Source organism: Pseudorasbora parva, chromosome 17 (genome assembly GCF_024679245.1).
Source record: "Pseudorasbora parva isolate DD20220531a chromosome 17, ASM2467924v1, whole genome shotgun sequence".
Taxonomy (NCBI): Eukaryota; Metazoa; Chordata; class Actinopteri; order Cypriniformes; family Gobionidae; genus Pseudorasbora; species Pseudorasbora parva.
In genome coordinates this window covers 37,851,456-37,873,764 of record NC_090188.1, presented here as the reverse complement: position 1 = coordinate 37,873,764, position 22,309 = coordinate 37,851,456, and the positions used below count along the sequence as shown (strand labels likewise).

At 38.9% G+C, this 22,309-nt stretch overlaps 2 protein-coding genes across 7 annotated transcripts in view; one reads left to right on the top strand and one right to left on the bottom strand.

Annotated features, from left to right (window-relative positions):
• The first annotated feature begins 1,242 nt into the window (after positions 1–1,242).
• Positions 1,243–3,611, top strand: tuba4l (tubulin, alpha 4 like). Its single transcript, XM_067422611.1, has 4 exons — positions 1,243–1,401; positions 1,489–1,708; positions 1,811–1,959; positions 2,585–3,611. Exons 1-4 carry the CDS (start codon positions 1,399–1,401, stop codon positions 3,560–3,562), a joined length of 1,350 nt encoding a protein of 449 aa, XP_067278712.1. The 5' UTR covers positions 1,243–1,398; the 3' UTR covers positions 3,563–3,611.
• A 6,006-nt stretch (positions 3,612–9,617) lies between these two features.
• LOC137045716 (cullin-9) overlaps positions 9,618–22,309 on the bottom strand; it is a 75,740-nt gene continuing 63,048 nt past the window's right edge. For 5 of the 6 annotated variants that reach the window (XM_067422590.1, XM_067422589.1, XM_067422591.1 and 2 more), the window contains 10 exons: positions 20,190–20,330; positions 19,934–20,098; positions 16,525–16,688; positions 16,283–16,376; positions 14,657–14,731; positions 14,461–14,571; positions 14,249–14,366; positions 11,196–11,329; positions 10,995–11,086; positions 9,618–10,920 (listed from right to left, as the gene is read on the bottom strand). In XM_067422590.1, the coding sequence (XP_067278691.1) occupies positions 10,707–10,920; positions 10,995–11,086; positions 11,196–11,329; positions 14,249–14,366; positions 14,461–14,571; positions 14,657–14,731; positions 16,283–16,376; positions 16,525–16,688; positions 19,934–20,098; positions 20,190–20,330 (1,308 nt within the window). In that variant the 3' untranslated portion in view covers positions 9,618–10,706. Of the gene's footprint in view, positions 10,921–10,994; positions 11,125–11,195; positions 11,330–14,248; positions 14,367–14,460; positions 14,572–14,656; positions 14,732–16,282; positions 16,377–16,524; positions 16,689–19,933; positions 20,099–20,189; positions 20,331–22,309 lie in introns of those variants that run through there. The other variant, XM_067422592.1, reaches the window with a different exon arrangement.

Below are 22,309 nucleotides of genomic sequence, written 5' to 3'. Positions count from 1 at the left end.
GACACAGTGGCCATGTCTCTCAAAAATTAAGTTTTATGAGAGTGTCTCTTTATGAACTTATTATATTAAATTGTATTAAAAGTACCTTGTTTTAAATATCAATATAAAATATAACATTTAATTATCTTAATATAAAATAATAATAAATAAATAAATATGGGTTCATTTAAAAGCTATATTGAAGTAAGTAAAAAAAGGAAAACCATAATGCCATTTTTTCATGCAGGGGAACAGTACACCTGATCATAAGTCAGTGTGCACACTACAGGGTTTAAAAAAAGGCTTTCGCTGCAATGCCATGGAACCAATGAACAGTTCTTAAAGGGGTATTTCACCGGAAGATGAATGTGTATTTATATGGGATCATTTATGTAGTAGAAATGTCAAATTATTTTAGAAGTTGGTGTCTTCTAGACTGAGAAAAGCCAGAAAATGTATTTTTGGCTCATGTGGATAAAAGACAACAACTCCCAGAATGCACTTGCTTCGCTGCCCTACTAGGCCACTCCCAAAGCCACGCCTGCCGGTTACATCACTACCCACCGCGGAGGAATTAATTGAAAAGTTGAACACTCGATTTGCTCGGACCACTCCGTTATGAATGCCCAAGCGGCCGTGTGTGTTTACATTCTGTGAGGGATCCCACCACTATGGGCGGGTTGAAAACATGCGGCTCTAACTCCTACTGGCTGCAGTCTCAAGCCTCTGGCCAAAAAAGCCAGATCATTCGAATGTATACTGGGTTTCTACTGATACAAAGCTTAATGCTAAATCACTGAAGTAACCTTTTAAAAGAACCATTTTTTTCTTGAGATCTGAATAACTATAAACCTTTTGTGCGATGGTTAAAGGTTCTTTATGGAACCATCAATGACAATTAAGGACCATTATTTCTCAAAATGTATGTGGAAATTTGTTGCAACAGACCTGTAGAAAACTTCAAATAAGCATTTTTTTCCCTTATTCAAATAAAATAACTACATTTTCATCTTGAAAACTGAGTGAAACATGGTTCATAACACACTTTAATCTTACAAAACAATTTCAAACCCAAATAGCCTAAATATTAAATCAAGAAAATCTGCCCTTTGGGGATCTGCTTGCAGTATGAGCTTAAAAACTCTTAAAAACACAAGTGGGAATGTTTTGAATCTGCAGGGCTAATTACCTTTGTTAGCATTATTACAGGTTTAATTTAGAGCCACGCCCTAATTTGACACCAACATAAATGAAGATCAGGTGGGTGGTTTGGTGTAGCTCTGGAGTGGCGTAGGTGGTTTCTTTTAGGACGGCAACAGTTAATCATTTCTAAGAGCGGCGATTGTGTTAAGCGTGTGTTTTATGTTTTCAGGTTTTAAAGACTGATTTAATTCTTACTTGCTGTGATACTCAAGCACAATGGTGAGATTCTTGATTATTATTTTTATTGTGCTACTGCATAACCACTTCACTTAACTTGTGACTGTTTGCTTGTTTTGGTCAAACCAGAGGGAGTGTATTTCCATACATATTGGTCAAGCAGGTATCCAGATGGGTAACGCTTGCTGGGAGTTATACTGTTTAGAGCATGGCTTCCAGCCAGATGGGACCATTGTTAATGATGGCAGCTCATTAGTAGACTCCTCTTTTGGCACTTTCTTCAGTGAAACCGGTGCTGGGAAGTACGTTCCTCGTGCAGTCTTCATTGATTTGGAGCCAACAGTTGTTGGTGAGCCTGAACTCAAGCTCTTTATCTTATTCGTATTCAAAACTCTTGTTGCTGTATGTCCAGTGTAGCTCTATATTCTCTTCTATTTTGATTGAAATGCAGATGAGATCCGTAACGGACACTATCGACAGCTGTACCACCCCGAGCAGCTCATCAGTGGCAAGGAGGATGCTGCCAATAATTACGCTCGTGGTCACTATACCATTGGCAAAGAGATCGTAGACTCTGTGCTTGACCGGATGCGCAAAATGGTGAGTTTGCACTTCCCATTAAAGGTGGTTCATGGAGCTGCTGATACTAATGTCCATGGAGCCCTGCCATTGCAAAAAAGTTTCTTTAGATAAACTGTTCTTCACACTTGGAATTAAAAAATGGATTCAAGAACTACTCCCTGACATGTTTTTTGGGAACCCAAAGTGTTTTTTTCTATGGCATTTATGTGCATATATTTTGGACCAGACCGTTGATGAGACCTTGTCATTCCAAACAATCAGACTCTTGTTAATCATTGGAGCACAAATGAAGCTTTTTTAGATTAAATTTGAGAGCATTCTGTCCCTTTGTTGACCACGTCGCACCTACCACTTCACCTTTTTAGACCAATTTTCACATTATTTTATTCATATATAAACCTTTATCAATTCTCACATTAGCTATGGTAACCTGAAGCTCAAGCATGTTTGCTCTGAGTACCAATGGGATTCATTTGTTACGCAGCACGTTTGAGCTTCCGCAAGAACCAATGAGATTCATTCTTGTGTTGCACAGCACCTCTTGCCTTCATTTCACTCAAATGTGTGGTGACTGTTTTATAGCCAGGAATACTACTGGTATGTGTGAACCCATCTCTGCCTTTTCCCTCTGATTCCTCTGTAGGCGGACCAGTGCACCGGTCTGCAGGGGTTCCTGATCTTCCACAGTTTTGGTGGTGGAACAGGCTCTGGTTTCACATCTCTTCTGATGGAGCGACTGTCTGTTGATTATGGTAAAAAGTCCAAGTTGGAGTTCTCTGTGTATCCTGCCCCGCAAGTTAGCACTGCGGTGGTTGAGCCCTACAACTCGATCCTTACGACCCACACCACTCTCGAGCACTCGGACTGTTCCTTCATGGTGGATAACGAAGCCATCTTTGACATATGCAAACGCAACCTCGACATCGAGCGTCCCTCATACAACAACCTGAACCGGCTCATCGCCCAAATTGTGTCTTCCATTACTGCGTCACTGCGCTTCGACGGAGCCCTAAATGTCGACCTCACAGAGTTCCAGACCAACCTGGTCCCGTACCCTCGTATTCACTTTCCACTGGTCACCTACTCCCCTATCATTTCGGCAGAAAAGGCCTACCATGAGCAGCTCTCCGTACCGGAGATCACCAATGCCTGCTTCGAGCCAGCAAACCAGATGGTGAAGTGTGACCCTCGCCGAGGAAAATATATGGCCTGCTGTCTGCTGTACCGCGGTGACGTGGTTCCGAAAGATGTCAACGCTGCCATAGCCAACATTAAGACGCGGCGCTCCATCCAGTTTGTAGACTGGTGTCCCACGGGGTTTAAGGTTGGCATCAACTACCAGCCGCCCACTGTCGTGCCAGGAGGGGATCTGGCCAAAGTGCAGAGAGCTGTCTGCATGCTCAGCAACACCACTGCCATCGCAGAGGCATGGGGCCGCCTGGACCACAAGTTTGACCTGATGTATGCAAAGAGGGCTTTTGTTCACTGGTATGTGGGTGAAGGGATGGAGGAAGGAGAGTTCTCAGAGGCACGGGAAGACATGTCTGCCCTAGAGAAAGACTATGAGGAGGTTGGTGCTGATTCCACAGAGGACTGTGACGAAGAGGATGAAGAATATTGATGTTGCCTGTACTTGTAATTTGAGTAAATAAACTTAAGCATTTAAAAAATTTTTCGGTTCTATGACTACTTTTGCTTTCTTGACCTTGACAATGGGGTTTAGTTGAGGTTGTGTCCTTTGGCACTTGGGGGGAAAATGTAGCCACAGTTCAGCTGAAGTCACATTTCAGTTGCAAGGGGTTCACTAGTTTAAGATCAGTTTTGTTTAAATGTAACTCATGTCACTTGCTTATGGCTTCAAACCAGCTGTTTTTGAACCAATTAAAGTTTAACTTAATTACCTTAAATTTCCTGGATACTGGGGGGGGGGGGGGGGGGCAAGAACTCTTGATGTCAAGGGCCATCTTGCAACATTTAGTCCATAATTCCACAAATGTTAAGAGTTGCCAAATGCAGAAACCAGATGTTCGACTCTTGTTCATCCCATTATTGGTGGAACTGCCACAGTAACTCCGCTTTACATTAAATGTTGAGAGGTGTAAAGTGAAAGGGTGATTCTAAACTCCACTGGCACTTCAATACCTGTGTATCTATCCTAATTCATAATCAAAACCTTAATATTTCATTATATTCTCGTGACTCTTTCCAGTTGTGTTTTTTTTTTCTTTTCTTTTTTTCTAAAGAGTGTGTTTGTTCTCTGAGGAGTGACTGAGGGTCTGACCTAGAGATGTGTGACGCATCACTAAACACTTGAGGTATCACACCCCTAACATGTCAGGAGTGCAGTAACAGTATTTGCTCTCTTAGCCTGGCTTCCAGATATGAAATGGATTTGTCTTTAATTTATATTTTATTTCCTTTTATTGAAACGTTAAAGAGTCTAGATGAATATTGTCTGTACCTCTCTGAGAGAGCACATGTTATCAGTATGTTTGAGAAATGTTTATAAGTAGTTAAGATGTTCTCAACCTTGGAGGAAACCAGTATTCTCTGAGTTTTAGGTGTGTGTGTCATATCTATGCATGCGTTATGTTGGAGATGGACATTTCTGTGGACGATGCCAGACTTGAAAATGCTGTTTGGTGGCCTATGAGGTCACAAGTGATGCAATACTAGTTATTGGGAGAGGACCAGTCTACCTAGTTTGGCGATATGTGCTCCTATGTGTGGAAAGTTGCTTACGTTACATCTTATCTGAGCCAATCAGAATGACGTGAATAGACCTTGAAAACGGTATAACTGTTGAGACAATTGTATATGATAGGGAGAGGCGACGAGACTGTGAGAGCGGGAGCACGGCCTACGAACTCCTTGTGAGACTTGAAGCTGGCTTCTGCTTTTGAAACTGTAAACTATTCTTAAGTACATTTTTCTTTTAATTAATTACTCTCCTAATTCTTGGTCTTCTTTTCTTCACTACTCGTCCTGGGTCATAAACTGTTAACCCCTAAAAAAAGAGAACCTGAGAACCATGCATAAAAGTACAGGTGCCTTACATCAAAAATGACTCCACACCCATTCCCATACTTGAAAGTCTCAAGGCCTGGCTTCCCATAGACCCGATATAGTAAGTCTGGTTATGAGTAACCCACTTCGATTTGGTTGCATGTTGTTTTGCCAACTTTATGTAAGACTTTCCATGTAAGCAAAGTCAACCGTGATTAGAAGGGGTTTGATTTCTTTGACATGTTTATGTTCTAGATGACAAATCTTTTCTTGGGCTTTGGTTAAACATCATAGACTGCTTTGATTAGGCAGGATTATGGTTCAATTAGGGCATCTAAGTAGCTTTTATAAACGGGCCTTAGGAAAAAAACATTACTAGTGTGCACTTTGAGACAAAACAATGGCACTGACATATTTTAAGATATTAGTGCAGTTTCCTTTCAGTTAAAAAGCTCAAACATGCATTTTAGTCTAGGGCTAGGCTCAAGCTTTGTCTGTGAAACCGGGGGTTAAAGTATCTGATTTTAACTTTACTTGAGTATTTGACTCATACTGAATGTAGGCTCAAAGATTCATTAGTCCTCAACACCTAAGCTACGTGCCAATTAAAACAAGAAACAGTTGATTTGTGATGTCTGAAGAGACATGATTGCTTGATAAACAAATTGAATTTCGTCTTCATCGATTATACCAGGGGTGTCCAACCCTGCTTCTGGAGGGCAACTGTCCTGTAGAGTTGTACAGAAACCTGTAGAATCTTCCCAGCAAGTTGGAGCTAAACTCTGCAGGAGAGTGGCCCTCAAGGACCAAGTTTGGACAGTCCTGGATTATACAATTAAGGCATTATTATGGATGTACAGTTGTAGTGCCACCTATAGGTATCATTTTGATGCCACTTTGTGTGCATCCTCAGAACGCCCTGTGGTCCGTGTACTAAGATTTGTTAGGGTTGGATGTTGCATTCAGGGGATGTAGGTCAATTCGTAAAAAAGCAACGCCTGCCCATTTAATTCACTAATTACTTTTTTTTATTAATCAAAAAGCTTGTGCCACCACCATCCGTCTGCTGTGTGCTTAAATAGGTAAAGATCAGGCAAACGGCCTAGGACAAGTTTGAAAAGTAATATATCTGAATATATTTATCAGAAAGACTCCAAGATAGATGGGGGAGGGGGTTGGTTTTTTTAGCCCTTAGACTTCCAAATTTATGAGGCAAAAAACACAAATCCCCTTATTATAGCGCCACCTAGGGTCTGTGCGCTTGACACACACACTTCAATACAAACACATTTGGCTTCCACAACCTTCGGTGTTTGGACCCCTGATAATAATGATAAAACACTGTACTGTGTAGCAATGTAGTTCACAGAAGTACAATTTTTGCCCAATATATAACACAACAATCTTGTTTTTGCCCTCTGTTTAATAAAACATACAAACAAAGACATTGCATTCCTGTCAAAAGCACAAATAGGCAAAGCATTCTTTAGACTGTGCTATTCTGAACTCAACACAAAAGGCCCATATTAAATCTCTAAGAAAATAGTCATAGTTCAGCTGAAGTCAGGCCAGTGTTGATTCAGTTCTGCTGTAAAGATCATCACGTATTACATTTAGAAAATATAGAAGAAAAAAACGAATCAGTCAGGGGCCAGCCCTCCTCTGGCCAATGACCAAACACAGAGTCATTATGATTTCATTCAGGTCCTTTTGCTTGAAAATCGGCTTTATCACGCCGGTATGGAGCTGAAGCTGGTCATAGGGTCTGTGCAGAGGACCTGCCTGGTTCTTGTGGTCTCTGCTGCGGGTCTGTGCTGATGGCTGTCATGTCGGCGAGGCCTTCACAGGGACCGTCTATTAGACACGGTCTCTGATGACATTCAGGGCTGTGTTGTGGTCGTGTTTAGGCGCAGGTATACCATCTGATCTAGATACGGACTGGATACACCTGACTATGGTTCCCAGACTAATATTGCGAAGAAGCCATTCCTCTTACGATGAAAAAGGTACATTGGGTGTTATAGGAATTGTTCCTGGTTCCGGTTGACCTAATTTACAACAATTATTTAATAGATGCGAAGTACAGAAATGTGATAATATGCCACGTGTATGCCGAGTTAAAAAGATGTTTTTAATCTAGATTTAAACTGATAGTTAAATTCCAGAGTTCAGATTATTCCAGTTTAGTGTTAGGTTATCCCTAGAATTTGTATTATCCCAAGATTAATCCAGAGTTTGGGTGCTAAATAGGAAAAGGATTGACCACCTGCAGTTGATTTTGATATTCTAGGTATTCTCAACTGGCCAGAACTTTGAAAATCACAATAGATGTGATGGATTATAATGCGTCAAGAGCTCACTCAAGTACTGAGGAGCAACATTTAAAATGACCTTATATTGCCAAAAGTATTGGGACACTCCTCCAAATCATTGAATTGAGGTGTTCCAATCACTTTCATGGCCACAGGTGTATAAATCAAGCACTAGGCATGCAGACGCTTCTACAAACATTATTAAAAGAATGGGTCGCTCTCAGGAGCTCAGTGAACTCAAGTGTGATGCCATGATAGTTTGCCACCTGTGCAATACGTCCATTTGTGAAATTTCCTCACCACTAAATATTTCACGGTCAACTGTTAGTGGAATTATAACAATGTGGAAGCAATTGTGAAAAACAGAAATCCAGCCACAAAGTAAGCCATGTAAAATCATAGAGCGGGGTCAGCACATGTTGAAGCACACAGTGCACAGAAGTCGCCACAGACCTCTAGTTAGCTATAGACCTCCAAACTTCATGTGGCCTTCAGATTAGCTCAAGAACAGTGTGTAGAGCTTCATGTAATGGGTTTCCATGGACGAGCAGCTCATCCAGGCCTTATCACCAAGTGCAATGCAAAGCGTGGGATGCAGTGGAGTAAAGCACACCGCCACTGGACTCTAGAGAGGAGTGGAGACGTGTTTGGCAGTTGCCAGTAGAACAGAAGTACAGGAGTATTTGCCTGACTGCAGTGCCAAGTGTAAAGTTTGGTGAAGGGGGGATTATGGTGTGGGGTTGTTTTTCAGGAGTTGGGCTTGGCCCCTTAGTTTCAGTGAAAGGAACTCTTAATGCTTCAGCATACCAAGACAATTTCATGCTCTCAACTTTGAGGGAATGACTGCGCACTGTTGGACTTTTTCTCCCCAAAGTCCTCCCCAAGTTCAGTGATCGGCCAGGAGTATTATTTATTACGAGTTACAGCGAGTAAAAAAAGTGATCTGATAACAGGATTCAGAACAGCAAAGATCCCTATCTGGGCGGTCCAGAATACTTTACAACATTGACTGTTCAATCTATTCTTGTTCTTCCGTCTCCTCCCCACACCACGTTTCCTCCAATCAGGGGTCCTGTAACATCAGTCTCCAGGCAGCAATCTATAAAGAGAAAATATAATATACGGGACACAAAGGGCAGCTGGTAATTTTCCATTTCATACCCTTCTTTAGCCTTTGTTTCATTAAGTTTCGATTTCTGTAGAAGTGGTTATGCTTTTCTCAGAACTCCTCCAACTAACCTTTTCACCCCTAACCACATGCAGACATTGACTTTTTCACCTCCAACCACATACAAACATGTAAGATCATCAACTTTCATCTACAGCAATCTTCCATATATCATCAGTAATTTTAATCATAATAAAAAGCAACATTTAGCAACTTAAATCATAATAAGCAACATCATGAAATTAGCAAGAAATTTCCTTCAGCACCAGTGCACAAAGCAAGGTCTATAAAGACAAGAGTGAGTTTGGTGAGGAGGAACTTGACTGGCCTGCACAGTCCTGACCTCATCCTGATGAATTTTTGGGATGAAATAGAGCGGAGACTGAGAGCCAGGCCTTCTCGTCCAACATCAGTGCCTTACCTCACAAATGTGCTTCTAGAAGAATGATCAAAAATTCCCATAAACACAAACCCTAAACCTTGAGGAAAGCCTTCCCAGGTTGAAGCTGTTATAGCGCCAAAGGGTGGCCCAACTCCATATTAAACCCCACGGATTAAGAACGGGATGTCATTAAATTTCATGTGCATGTAAAAGCAGACATGCCAAAACTTTTGGCAATATAGTGTGTATATGCAATGTTTAATAGGGAGCCAGTGCAGTGATGACAGAATCAGGCTAATATTAATACATCCTGGTTCTAGTAAGAACTCGAGCTGCTGCGTTGTGGACCAGCTGGAGATTGTTTATTAAGCGAGCAGGGCAACCACCCAGTAGAGCATTACAATAATCTAGCCTTGAGGTCATGAACACATGAACTAACTTTTCTGTATCGTTCTGTATTGTTTCTTGTTCTGTATTTGTCATTGAAAGCATGTCATGAAATACATGCCTATGCCAAAGATTTCAGACTTCTGAGGGTCCTGCGGCAATAGAGCAACTGGCATCGGGAAGAATGGAAACGAATAGATGGCTCTCTCCAAACCATCTTAATTGCAGTGCCAGTATGTATCCTGCGTTAACTTGGGACTTCGAGGAGCCTTTAACAAGCATGCCTTCTGGAATTAAAGGCAATTAAACTGAGTGCAACAAAACGCTAGGTCAGTTTTTCCCTACATTTCGCTTTCCTTTGGGGCTAATGTATTGCATGCAAAATTAATGAAATAGAACGAAAAAAACCCTCTACACTCAATTTGAAGAAAAGCATTTATTTTATGAGCTGAATTTGAATAACTTGTTTTTAAGTTGAACAGAGAAACATTTCAGAAGATGGACAGTATATGAATATATAGGTTTATCTCAATTCAAAATTGGACTTTGGAGGATATTTTATATCTCCATCTCTATACAAGTGAACATAAACATGTCCAAAGCATTAAAACTTGTTTTGTTTTTTTGAATGAAAAAACTGAAAGCGATTAAGGTATGTTTTGCTTAGCAAATAATGCAACAAGCTACAATACTTTTAAATATGTATTGCCATTACTGCATCTTAATAAGACAGGCTAAAGGAAATGTTTAAGTGTGCAGGGTTCCGGTGCTTGACACAATCAGCAGGTAGTTAAAGCACCATCCTTGTCATGGACTCGTCTGAGAAACTAGCCATTTTTCATGCAGCCCTTAAACACGGGTGCTGATGTTTTTCTCTTTTCAAAACCTTTGAAAATATATCCAAATTCAAATGCTTACAATCATTCAAATGGTGACCAACCAACTTAATGTCATATATGAAGGCATTTAAAGAAATTTAAAATAGAATAAAGGCAAGTACTTTTGGTATTCAAACTAAATACACAATGCCGACACCTTTGACCTAATACAAAAAAAAAAAAAAAAAAAAACACCTTTCTTAATGTTCACACATCCCTTCTTTTTAAATTTGTTTTTTTTTTTAACCAAAAAAATGAAATTTGTTAATAACAAAACTATGAACAGTTTCAAAAAATATCACCTCTACAATATAACATTGATAATTAAGATCCTTCATTGAACTTAGAGTACCCTCATCAGCCATGAACGAAGTTACAATTTCATTAGATAAAGAAACTGTAGCATAAACCTAAATAAACGTGAAATACCACTTTTGGTGCAACAACCAAAAAAATGCTAGGGCTCAAAGTAGGTGCTAAGTGCGAAGCAAAGACCACGCTACTAAGAAACTTACTCAAAACTCTGGATTCCCATTACAAATGGTTGCTTTTTTCTCTTTTATATGGGTGTGGTATTTGTAGTGACTACTTTTACATTAGTAGGCATTCTGTAAGTATTGTGTATCACTCATTTAGTCAAAAGGGCTGAAGTCCCTCTCCAAGTTTTCAGATTCGTCGTCATCAGAAAAGAAGTCGTCGTCATCTATGTCTTCCTCGTCGTAATCCTCGTGCCACTCTGGAACATATTCATCGTCATACTCGTCATCCTCCTCCGCTTCATCCCCGGGGTCTTCGTTGTTATTGTTGTCAGAGTCTCCGGACTCAGAGGCTCCATCTGATTTGGACCTGAAATCGTAACAAAACATTGAAAACATCTGCATGTGTCAGTAGGATTTCCCTGTAAATGTGCAGTGGCTCACTCTTTGTTGGCATCCGTGTTGTTAGCCAGATTAGAGGCCTGCGCCGTCTCCTGGTCTGGCCCAGTCTTGGACTGATATCCTACACGGAAGTCCTGCCAATCGGAGATGGTCAAATGTGTTGCTTTGAAGGCTTTTAATAAACAAGTTCACGTTTAAGCCTAAAAAAAGTACACAAGTGAGAATATGTAAGAGTAGATGTACCTGAGTGGAGTGCTGGAGGATGGCCACAAGACGTTCCTGAATCCGGCGAATAAGCTCGAGGCCAGTGTTAAGATGTTCAGGTTTTAGGAGTCGGACACAGGATGCAAGATCAGTGCACTGCAGCAAGGTCTCCTCTGAAAGCAAAAGCACAATTCATTTTATTATAGTATAAATAATGCATCAGAATAATGAAGCACAATTGAACTAGAGCAGGATTCACATGTTGATGAAAAACTCAAAGTAAAATGCAATATGATCTGCTATATTCAGTGTTTGAAAGCTTCTCGGTTCACAGTAAATGGGCACCAACTGTCCAGTTTAATTTATGTGTATGCTAATAAACGTTCAACCATAAGGGCTAGAAACAAAATTCTCTGTTGCTCTGATTCCTTTGCTCAATCCGATTGATGTAATTAAAAATCATCCACCATTTTGAATATATTTCTACTTTTCTGAACTCTGATTTTCATGAAAATCTAACCAGATCATCTTCAGACCATGCCGACTGAAGTTTTAGAATTCAAGTCAATTCATCAAACCTTTCTCCACCTATTTGCTCATATTTTCTGAACGATTTGAAAACAAAAAAAAACACAAAGTTTGATTCAGTGCATAATGCTGAGTCAAACGATACTCAAATTCCCCATATCAGCCATTTTGGGTGTCGGCCATTTAGACTTTTGTTGTAAAATGCTTTATTTTATGGACAGATTGGCGTATCGTTATGACACTAAGGCACCATGTCTAAGGCACCATGCCCTAACAGTACTCAAAGTTTCGGGGCAATAATTTAATAATAAGTAATAATGACATTTCCAAAAATGCTAATAACTTTTTGATTAAATCAGCCTATTGTAATGAAACTTGTCTTAATAGATTACTTGGTTTATGCAGAGAACATAGACAACAAGTTTGCCATAGTCGGTCGAACCTCACGTGTGGGTCTTTAATTTAGAGACTCTCTTCATGTCTTTGCAGTTTAAATATAATGATACGTTTGGCCATTAACTTTTAAATGCATCATTACAATAGTTCACAATGCTGCTGCAAGTGAAATATAATGTGGATAACATTGAATAAATATATTTTCATCAGGTTAAATACTGATAATTGATCACTCAAACCCCTTTATCTAATCCTCTTTACTTAAATGCAGACAGTAAAAGAAATGGACAGAGCGTTCCCATAGATTTCAACAGTGGAAAATGAGGTCAATTAGAAGCACTCACTTCCTGATGGCTGAGCGAACTGCGCAGGCTCAGACTGTAGCAACCTGTCTGACAGCTGTAGGTCTTCTAGTAGTTGTGGAAAGTGAAATGTGAATCATGTTGTTTAAATATTTTCTCCCGTTGCTTTTGGCTCACTATGGGCTTCTACCCATTTTTCTCCCTTGACTTTAGACAGACTTTATGTCTCCACGTCCCCCCGACTGTCTCATAGACAGTAAAAGATTGCTTCTGAGCTTCTCCTCCTGTCTATACGGTAATTTCTCAACTGTGCGACAGAGTCGCGTTGGTTATGACGCAATCGTTAGCCTATTTTTTACAAAAACAGCTTCTGCGGGGCGATAGTGTAAGATACAAGGTAACGGAGCCTTTTATGCATTGCCGTGTTTCTCTATAAATAAACAATGGACAAATGGAGTCTTTAAACGCCTCAGATGTAAAGTTATTCACTGTCAAAGTGACTCTGAATGAACGGGAGTCAATGGGATGCTAACAGCAGGTGATGGCTTGGTCAGCAATGGCCGCCCCTATGGGTGGAACGCTTTCAGAGTGCTAGATTACCCCCTTGCTTAAATGTCGGACTTGCACAACCGTCATATTTGTAGTTTTTTAAGACTTATCTGCATTTGTAGTTCTAATTGAATCCACGTCAAACTTCCAATGGGTTGTGGGCAATATCAGCCATTAGAGTGTGTGTCGATCAACACTTCGAAATTCTGACCGGAAATAGTAAACCATCCGGGGAATCTCTTTGGAATACTCTTTTCAACATACTATGATTTGGGACATACTAATTCTATTTTTTAAAATACTATTTAGGAAGGATAATATGCGAATTGGGACGCAGCACTACTTTTGAGCTCCTCTACAGTTTGTCTAGCGTAGAAATCTAGACGCACCCTAGCGGCAGGAAATTTAATCTGCCCGTGAGTGTCTTCTAGCAACTCTCAATACAGTTCTGAGCTGTAAACGCCAAACTCTTGCCGGGCCAATCACATCATCGGTGGGCGGGGCTTAACATAACGGCCGAGTTGCGTTTGCGTGCTTCTAGTAAACACAGAAACTGGCGAACGGCGGTCTTTCGAATCAGCTTTGACTGAGACTCTGGAAGACTTGGAGTTCAGCTTTTCTCTGAGTAAAGAACAAAGAACGGCACTGAAGTCATTCTTAAAAAGGGAAGATGTGTTCGGAGTTTAGCCGACCGGATACGGCGAATGTTTAATCAGTCAGCGAGCTCTGCTTCACCTTCGTTGCTCTGGTTGGTTGTAGCGCTATCCTATCGCGTGCAGAGGGAGTTTGAAAGACAACCGTTTATCCCGCCCCTCGGATTGAGCCGTCAATGGTGAGTTTCCAGACCAAACATCTTGATGTGGGTCAGGCTTGTCAGGCTACAGTTTGTCAGATTTTTTCCAAAAAATTCGAGTTTTGGATTTTTATGTGGATAGATGAAACCTTTTTCGAATACCACTGCAACAAATTTGAGGCATGATACAAGATCGACTCGGAGGCTGTATCTCTGCATTGCATTGGCTCTATATCTCTTATTGTCATATTCAGCAAAACAAAGAAATTCATACAGGTTTGGAACAACATACGGGTGAATAAATGATGACAGAATTTCCGTTTTTGCGTGGACTATCCCTTAAACTCAGGAGGCATTTTGAGATTATGAATTAGAAAAATATAACCATAACAAAGAGCGCTAAAAATGTTTTGTGGTCTCTGTGAATTCTAATGCTTTGAAAGTTGTTTTCTTTGTCTTCTCATCATTAGTCAAAAAACAAAACTGATTGTCAGAGTGCAGAGTGAGCGTTCCCCAACACCCACCAAGCAGGATCTGCAGGGCGTTAGTATGAAGGTCCAGAGCTTCTGTCTGCTGCTCCATCACATCCATCTTCTCAGTGTCCTGGTTGTAATAGCTGTATACACATGAGTACGCCAGCACCTACGAGACCAATGACACAAACACAACCATAAGGACAGAAAAATAAAACAACTGAAAATATTTACATTTGTTTAAAGCCATATACGATTCCCACCTTTCGAGCTTGGGCAAGAATCTTGCAGGCGTCTATCACAAACGTCAAAGACTTCATCTGTAAAGCTTCATTTATAGAAAACACCTTGTTTTCCAGGTTGATCGCAAAGTCCTGCAGAAAACAATAGACAGATGCTCACATTCTTGTACAGAATTTCAAAAGTAAAAAAGTGAATGTGACGACGGCTCCAACAAACCTTGGCTTGGTTATGAAATGTGCATCTCTCGTTATAATCTTGGAACTTCTTCTCTTGTCTTGCAGCTTTACTCACCTGTGATTGCATATTAAGAGAGACAATTTTTAGGCAATAAGTTTAAATATTTAAAATCAGTGTCTCTCATTTTAAATGTAGGAGACAAAATTACTGATAGGGTTGGTAGGTTTGATTAAAGGTGGAGTGTGTAGTATTTATGAGGATATATTGAAAAAAAAATCGTTTTCAGTGGAGTATAAAGACCTTATATAATGTACCGTAATTAATTTTATTACCTTAGAATGAACCATTTCTATCTACATACTCCATGAGTCCACTTACAGCAGTCATCAGTTTTTTTGCATTGTCTTGTTTCTACAGTAGCCCTAAACGGATAATCTTCTCTACAGTGTGCTATTTTGCTTTTGATAAACAAAATAACCAAAAAAATAAACAACCTCACCGCTAGATGCCACTAACATGTACACACTGCACCTTTAACCATCTGGGGTTCTTCATTAATGGGTCACACTCAGGACCTTTGGGTCTAAAAGGACCCGGAGGGCGGGATTAAAACATTTTTGAGTAAAATCAATGAGATATATTTTTGTTCAATATTTTTTCTTTTCTTTTTTGGTGTTTTGAGATAATTTTCTGATTTGTAGATTATATGCACAAAAAAACTGTATTTTCATATTTTTGCCAATTTCCCGTTCATTTCCTATGGGGGTCATTTTTCACCCGAAGGTCCTGAGTGTTATTATTTTTTTTTTACACTTAGACTTTTCAAATTCTGTCCCCAATTTTTTGGGATGATCATATACCAAGTACCAATAAAGTCACAAAGTTTCATACCATTCCAATGAAGCAACGATTTAAAAAAGAATAATAATTATAAAACACTTTACCCCACCCTCTTGGGATTAAGATACAATTTTTTTTTTGTAAAATCAAAGAAATATATTTTTGTTTTATAATATATTTTATTTCATTTTTTGGGTGCTTTGAGAAAATTTTATGATTTATAATTAATATTTATGCAATAATTTTGACCCATTTTTTCCCATTGAATACAATAGAAAATGTATATATATATATATAGCCTAGGTCTCAATTTCTTTAATGAGATTGGTGCCATCCGGTGGACACATTGAGCATTTTTATCATGCAATAGCACATTTTTACCACTAGTGGATTTACAGCTCTCTGTAGAAAGGCTTGTGAATTCTAGGGATTTTTGCACATATTTGGCAATTTTTTTCAGGTTGTTGTTTTTAATATATAACAACAGCTTTTCAAAGACTATTTTTGTCAAGTTTTTTGTTTGTCTGGTTGGCTTTTGTTTTCATAAACAGGTGCTGCAATAGGCCTGGAGGTCACAAGGGAAGAATTCCATCCTTTGATCTTACTCTCTCTTTCTGTGTGTGTGTGTGTGTGTGTGTGTGTTTCACCAGTCTCATATTTCCCTATGTGTGTGTGAGTGTGTCTATTTTGCAACATTGATGGCTTACAGTCTCATGCTTTCATTGCTGTGTACTTTATTGATTAATAATTGCTTTATATATGCTGTATATCTACCAGATCACAATTCAATTCGAGACACACTTCATGTCTTTTGAAGATACTTACCATAGCGGAGCAGTTATAATAATCTTTATGTGTTGGCTTCCATGGCTTCAGACATCTCCAGCAAAATCCATGATTACATTTGGCACATGTCATACTACGTGGAGATAGATACAAGATAGAAATGTAATAGTAAAGTTAACTGTTGCATAGTTCTTCAATTTAATAACAGCAAACAAATAGATCAAATAATACACACTCTTTGTTTCTTTATAAACTAAACCGACTAGTGCATGTACACTCACTGTAGGCAACCTTCATTCTTTTCAATCTGAGCCTGGCAGCTGGGGCAGCGTTTGGATATAAGCTTGGCCAGATGTTTACTCTGGGCTTCCATACTCATTCCCTCATAATAGCCTCCATCATCCATCCATTGAGACATGTGACTGCAGCTGGCTGGGTAGTGCGCCTGATGGTTGAACGAGAGAGATTATTGAGGCGTGAGTAAAGATTACACAGCACAAGCGCAGGTGTTAATCTCGCTCATTTCATAAAACCAAGGCTTACTTTTAAAGTTTATCTGGTGAATCTCACAATACCCAATATAACCTCATCATCACTTTGGAAGATTTCTACTCAACCAAATACAAATTAATCCAGCTTATTACACGGCTCTGTCGAATACTTGATTCTGATTGGTCCATCGTGCATTTGAGCGGTATGTTATTTCTAGATAACAACCGCTCATCCGGGTACTACGAGTTATCTTGACCGGTGCTGCCTAACGCTGGCGCCATCTTGTGTCTGTTAAATAATTAAACTGCCAGGGCTACAATGGAAGACTTCAAGGCGGGTTTCCTTTATAAAGTTTTAAATATGGATATTTTTCTTACACAAACGCATCGATTCGAATCAGAAGGCTCTATTAACCCATCGGAGCCGTGTGGAGCACGTTATTTGACGGACAGCTGCATTTGTTATGGACTTCAAAAACAGCTACAACTACTGCTGGGATTAACGTTAGCCTGGACTTTTTAAATATAACTCTGATTGTATTTGTCTGAAAGAAGAATGTCATATACACCTATAATGACTTGAGGGTGAGTAAATCATAGGCTTGGTTTAATTTTTGGGTGAACTAACCCTTTCAGCATTCATTTTCAACATTTAGCAGCAATAGATAAAGACTTAAAGCAGTTTGGAACTGATTTTCTTTGTGGAAGCTTTGCGGAAGAGCTAATGAAATATTTAATCTCAAGACAATATTTTGTGTCTAATTTATTTGAGACTAGTAGCCGTGTAATAAGCGGGATAATGTACACCCAGCCGGTTGTTATCACAGAATAAACCTCTTCAGAGTGATGCAAGATCCTGATCACTCGGTCGGGTGAATATAACCATTTATGTTAAAAAGGGTAACACTTTCGTTTGGGGAACACATTCACTATCAACTATGACTTTTGCCTCAAACTCCTAATTTACTGTTTATTAATAGTTAGTAAGTAGTTGTCAAATTTAGGTATTGGTTGGATTAAGGGATGTAGAATATGGTCATGCAGAATAAGGCATTAATATGTGCTTTATAAGTGCTAATAAACAGCCAATATCCTAGTAATATGCATGCTAAGAAGCAACTAGTTAATAGTGAAAATTTAACCCTAAATTAAAGTGTTACCATAAAAAGTTATTCTACTATTATAGTCATATTTAACTGTGTATGTAGAGGTTTAAAAGAGAATAAAACGTTCTCACATAAGATGAGCTGCCATTAAAAGCCATCTTGTGATCTTGTGCTGACATGTGATGAACTGATGCCTCTTTGTGCTACCATCATATGATAAACATGTGATGAACTGAGGCCTCGTTTCATATAATATAGGTTGGGGCCAAAGGTTGATAAACAATATTGCAATTCATAACATGTATTGACTTGTATTAGAGTATATGGAAACCTGTATAGAAGACTGTCAAGACTCTGGAGCTGCTCTGCAGACAAACTCTGCAGAGCATAGTTAAATACTGCTTTATATCTCTATTAATAAAGTCTACCTACAGGCATCAAAACAACTTTGATCACAGGAATAAACTACATTTTACAATACATAAAACATGTTCACTGTTTTTACTGTTCACTGTTTTAAAAAAAAAATCAAAAGCAGTCTTAGGTGAGCAACAGACCAGGGCTGTCACTAATGATTATTTCAGTAATTGAGTAATCGGTCAGTTTTTTGACGATTAATCCAAATCTTTTTAGGTAATGAAAATAAACCTAAGCAAAGACCTAAGCCTTTAAAATGACTTAATGCTACAGCCACTGTTGAACAAGATTTGTTGAACTACTAATTTGTTGAACTACTAATTTGTTGAACAAGAATGGACATCAAACTCAGAACGAAAAAGAGTGAAATCACAATGAACAGTTTGCTTATTTAGAAAAATACTGATGTATGAGTAGGTTTATAAATGATTAACCTTACAAATCTGATGAAACGGCACACGTTGCGTTTCCAGATGACCATTTTAAGCAACCCAAATTCTCAGCATAAGCAGAGATGGAGTTTGAGGTTGTAATAGATTGCGAGGCTTTAGAAAACGGTCTAATAAAGCGGTATGACGTATTGCTTGTGGATATTTCCACCCACTGCACGCCTCCACGAGCTCGGCTGTTTTCTGAAAGAATCTGTACACCATAGCTGTCTTTTATAAATCTGATAAAACTAAAGACTCTTCAGAGATATGAATGATGCAATACTACTCTATAGGTAATCACGATTAACATGAGATTTGAAGAAACTGTGCATTTTATACCTTTAATTTTCATTACACAAAATGTGTTTACTTATTTTGAGTTGAAACATGAGCCGCACATGTTATGAACAGGCTTTTCTTTATCAGTCAATCTTTGAGTGTTCATGAAAGACCGTAGCATTAACAGGGTTAGTTCACCCAAAAATGAAAGTTCTCTCATTAATTACTCACCCTCATGTCGTTCGACACCCGTAAAACCTCCGTTCATCTTCAGAACACAAATGAACATATATTTGTTGAGATCCGATGGCTCAGAAAAGCCTTTTTTCCCTTTGACACCAATGTCATTTCCTCTCTCAAGACCCATAAAGGCACTAAAGACGTCGTTACAAAGCCCATCTCACTACAGCGGCTCCACAATCATTTTATGAAGCGACGAGAATAGTTTTTGTGCGCAAATAAACTAAATAACGACTTATATAGTGATGGGCCGATTTCAAAACAGTTTCGAACGGTTATGAATCAGCGTATCGATTCATGATTCGGACCGCCGAATCAAGTCACATGATTTCAGCATTTTGACACGTGATCTGAATCGATTCGCTGATTCATAACCGTTCGAATATTTGTTTTGAAATCAGCCCATCACTATATAAGTCGTTATTTTGTTTTTTTCTGCACACAAAAACTATTCTCTTCGCTTCATAAAATGATTGTAGAGCCGCTGTAGTGAGATGGGCTTTGTAACGACGTCTTTAGTGCCTTTATGGGTCTTGAGAGAGGAAATGACATTGGTGTTAATGAAGGCCTTTCTGAGCCATCGGATCTCAACAAAAATATCTTCATTTGTGTTCTGAAGATGAACGGAGGTCCTACGGGTGTCGAACGACATGAGGGTGAGTAATTACTGAGAATTTTCATTTTTGGATGAACTAACCCTTTAAGATGCCACATTAGGGAGATTACCTCTGGGAAGTTGCAGCTGAAGCAGGAAGACCAGCAGCACTTGGAGCAGGTGCCCATGCTACCGATGTTCTCCTTGCACAGGATCTGGTCACAGCCCTGAGGGTTGGTACACCAGGTCAAGTTGGAGCAGCACTCAACAAAGCCTCGCAGAAGGGCGCTCTCATACTGCGGGAGAAAGCACAGGATACAAACTCATTCTCAAGTACCTCAACTGTGTGTGTGTGTGTGTGTGTGTTTGTGTTGACCCTGCACATACTTTGGCAATGGTATCCTTATCAGTGAGGATGTTTTGGAAGAACTTCGAGGTTGGCTGAGCCCGACAGTCTGTGATTGGACAGTCGCAGTTCATGACCAGATTCTGTTCAATACGAGCAGTGAGGTACTCCTGCCAGCAGGACTAATGGGAAATGGAGAAAACGCATGACAACAGAACTGTAAACGCATAGTTCAGCATAGCGTCACAAACATTTAACATGTTTGAGGGTTTATACCATATGAGCTACGCTGTCATATTAATGAAATCAAAACTGGACTTTTAGGCTGTATGTTAGCTGTCTGTCATCTATACGGCAGTGTATCACCCAAAATATGAACATTTGTTCACATGAACGCGTCTAAAAAAAAAAAAAAAACTAGGGATGCCAATGTGACAATTTTGTCTGATCCCGATAACTTTATATTTGAAAGTCGATAACCAATATATTGGCTAAATCTAAAACCAAATATTTCTATAATTTTTGAGAGCCTGATTACAAAAACAAGTCTCACCATAAAAAGCCATTTCCCAAGCACACAATTATTATGATGTTCTCATTATAATTTTGTGTTATCTATATGACAGACACTGCACATGTTGTACTCAAATGTATTTTCCTTTATCCATTATTTATCGGCTTTAATATATTGGGAACATTTTCTTATTGGACCGATATTGATAAAATTAACATATGTCGGCCAGATATCATAAATTGTGCATCCCTATTCAAAATATTTGTAATCCACTTGCACTGAACAATCAAATGCTACATAAAATGAGAATATCCCTCCCTCTAATACTACCTGCAACTGACTAGCAATGGTTATTCAAAAGTTTGGGGTTGGTAAGGTTTTTTTAAATGGTTTTTGAAAGTAATCTCTTATGCTGAAGTCATTTAATCAAAAATTTAGTAAAACAGGATTATTCTGAAATATTACAATTGAGTGGTGCAGGTATGATACACCACTGGTTTCTTAAATATTTTCCTATGGGGTTTTCCAATTTATGTGTAAAATAAAACCTGTTGGAAACATGACTTGATACTTTGACGTTTTGTTCTACAAAAGTATATTACATCCACCCATAGCAAAAAACGATGTTATGAACATAACTTGAGTTTTTTTCAACAGTTTTTATTTACACACATTGAAAAACCCCATAATAAAACCCCATAGGAAAATCTCGAAGGAACCAGCGGTGAATTAGACTTCCGGGTTCTGACGCCATACCTGCGCACCTGTTTAAAATAGCTGTTTTCTATTTGAATATATTTTAAAATGTTTTTTGTTTTAATTTTCAGCATCATTACTCCAGTCTTTAGTGTCACATGATCCTTCAGAAATCATTCTAATATGATGATTTACTGCTCAAGAAACAGTTATAGGTTCGAGATAGATTCGGTTAACACTGTAAAAATAGCAGTATAAGTGTAAAAAATAGATACTATTTATACTTTAGTGGCAGATACAATTTTCACCTCAGTGTTGTACATTAAAGGTTATGCAATATCATTGAGTGCAAATTATATTTATTAAAATATTAAATCACTGCCCCCTTATTAGGACAATAAAGCCCTCCCTACACATACCCCCTAAAAACGTTATTATTACACACGATTAGACACTTTATTTAAACTTTTCGAATATTTGCTTTATTTTTATTGATAATAATTGCCTTTCCGATCCGGATTCGAAGGCATATCGATTTGGGTCAAATCTTTCTGCTACACGCCTTACAGCTATACTGCTACTGTTGACAACCCAGCGTCTTATTGCACAAAACTAGGATAAGGGATTAAGCCGGGATATCTTGGTGCTGAAGTCTGCATTTATTTAATCAAAAATTGAGTAAAACAGGATTATTCTGAAATATTACAATTGAGTGGTGCAGGTATGATACACCACTGGTTTCTTAAATATTTTCCTATGAGGTTTTCCAATTTATGTGTAAAATAAAACCTGTTGGAAACATGTCAACTGTATGTAAAATTTAGTACACCGCTGTCGTGTAAATGTACCCTGAAGGCACACACACATCAAGAATGATAATGATAACGAAAGACAACTGTATATTAGCGGATAAATTGAGCCAGGATCACCAAGATATCCCAGCGTAATCCC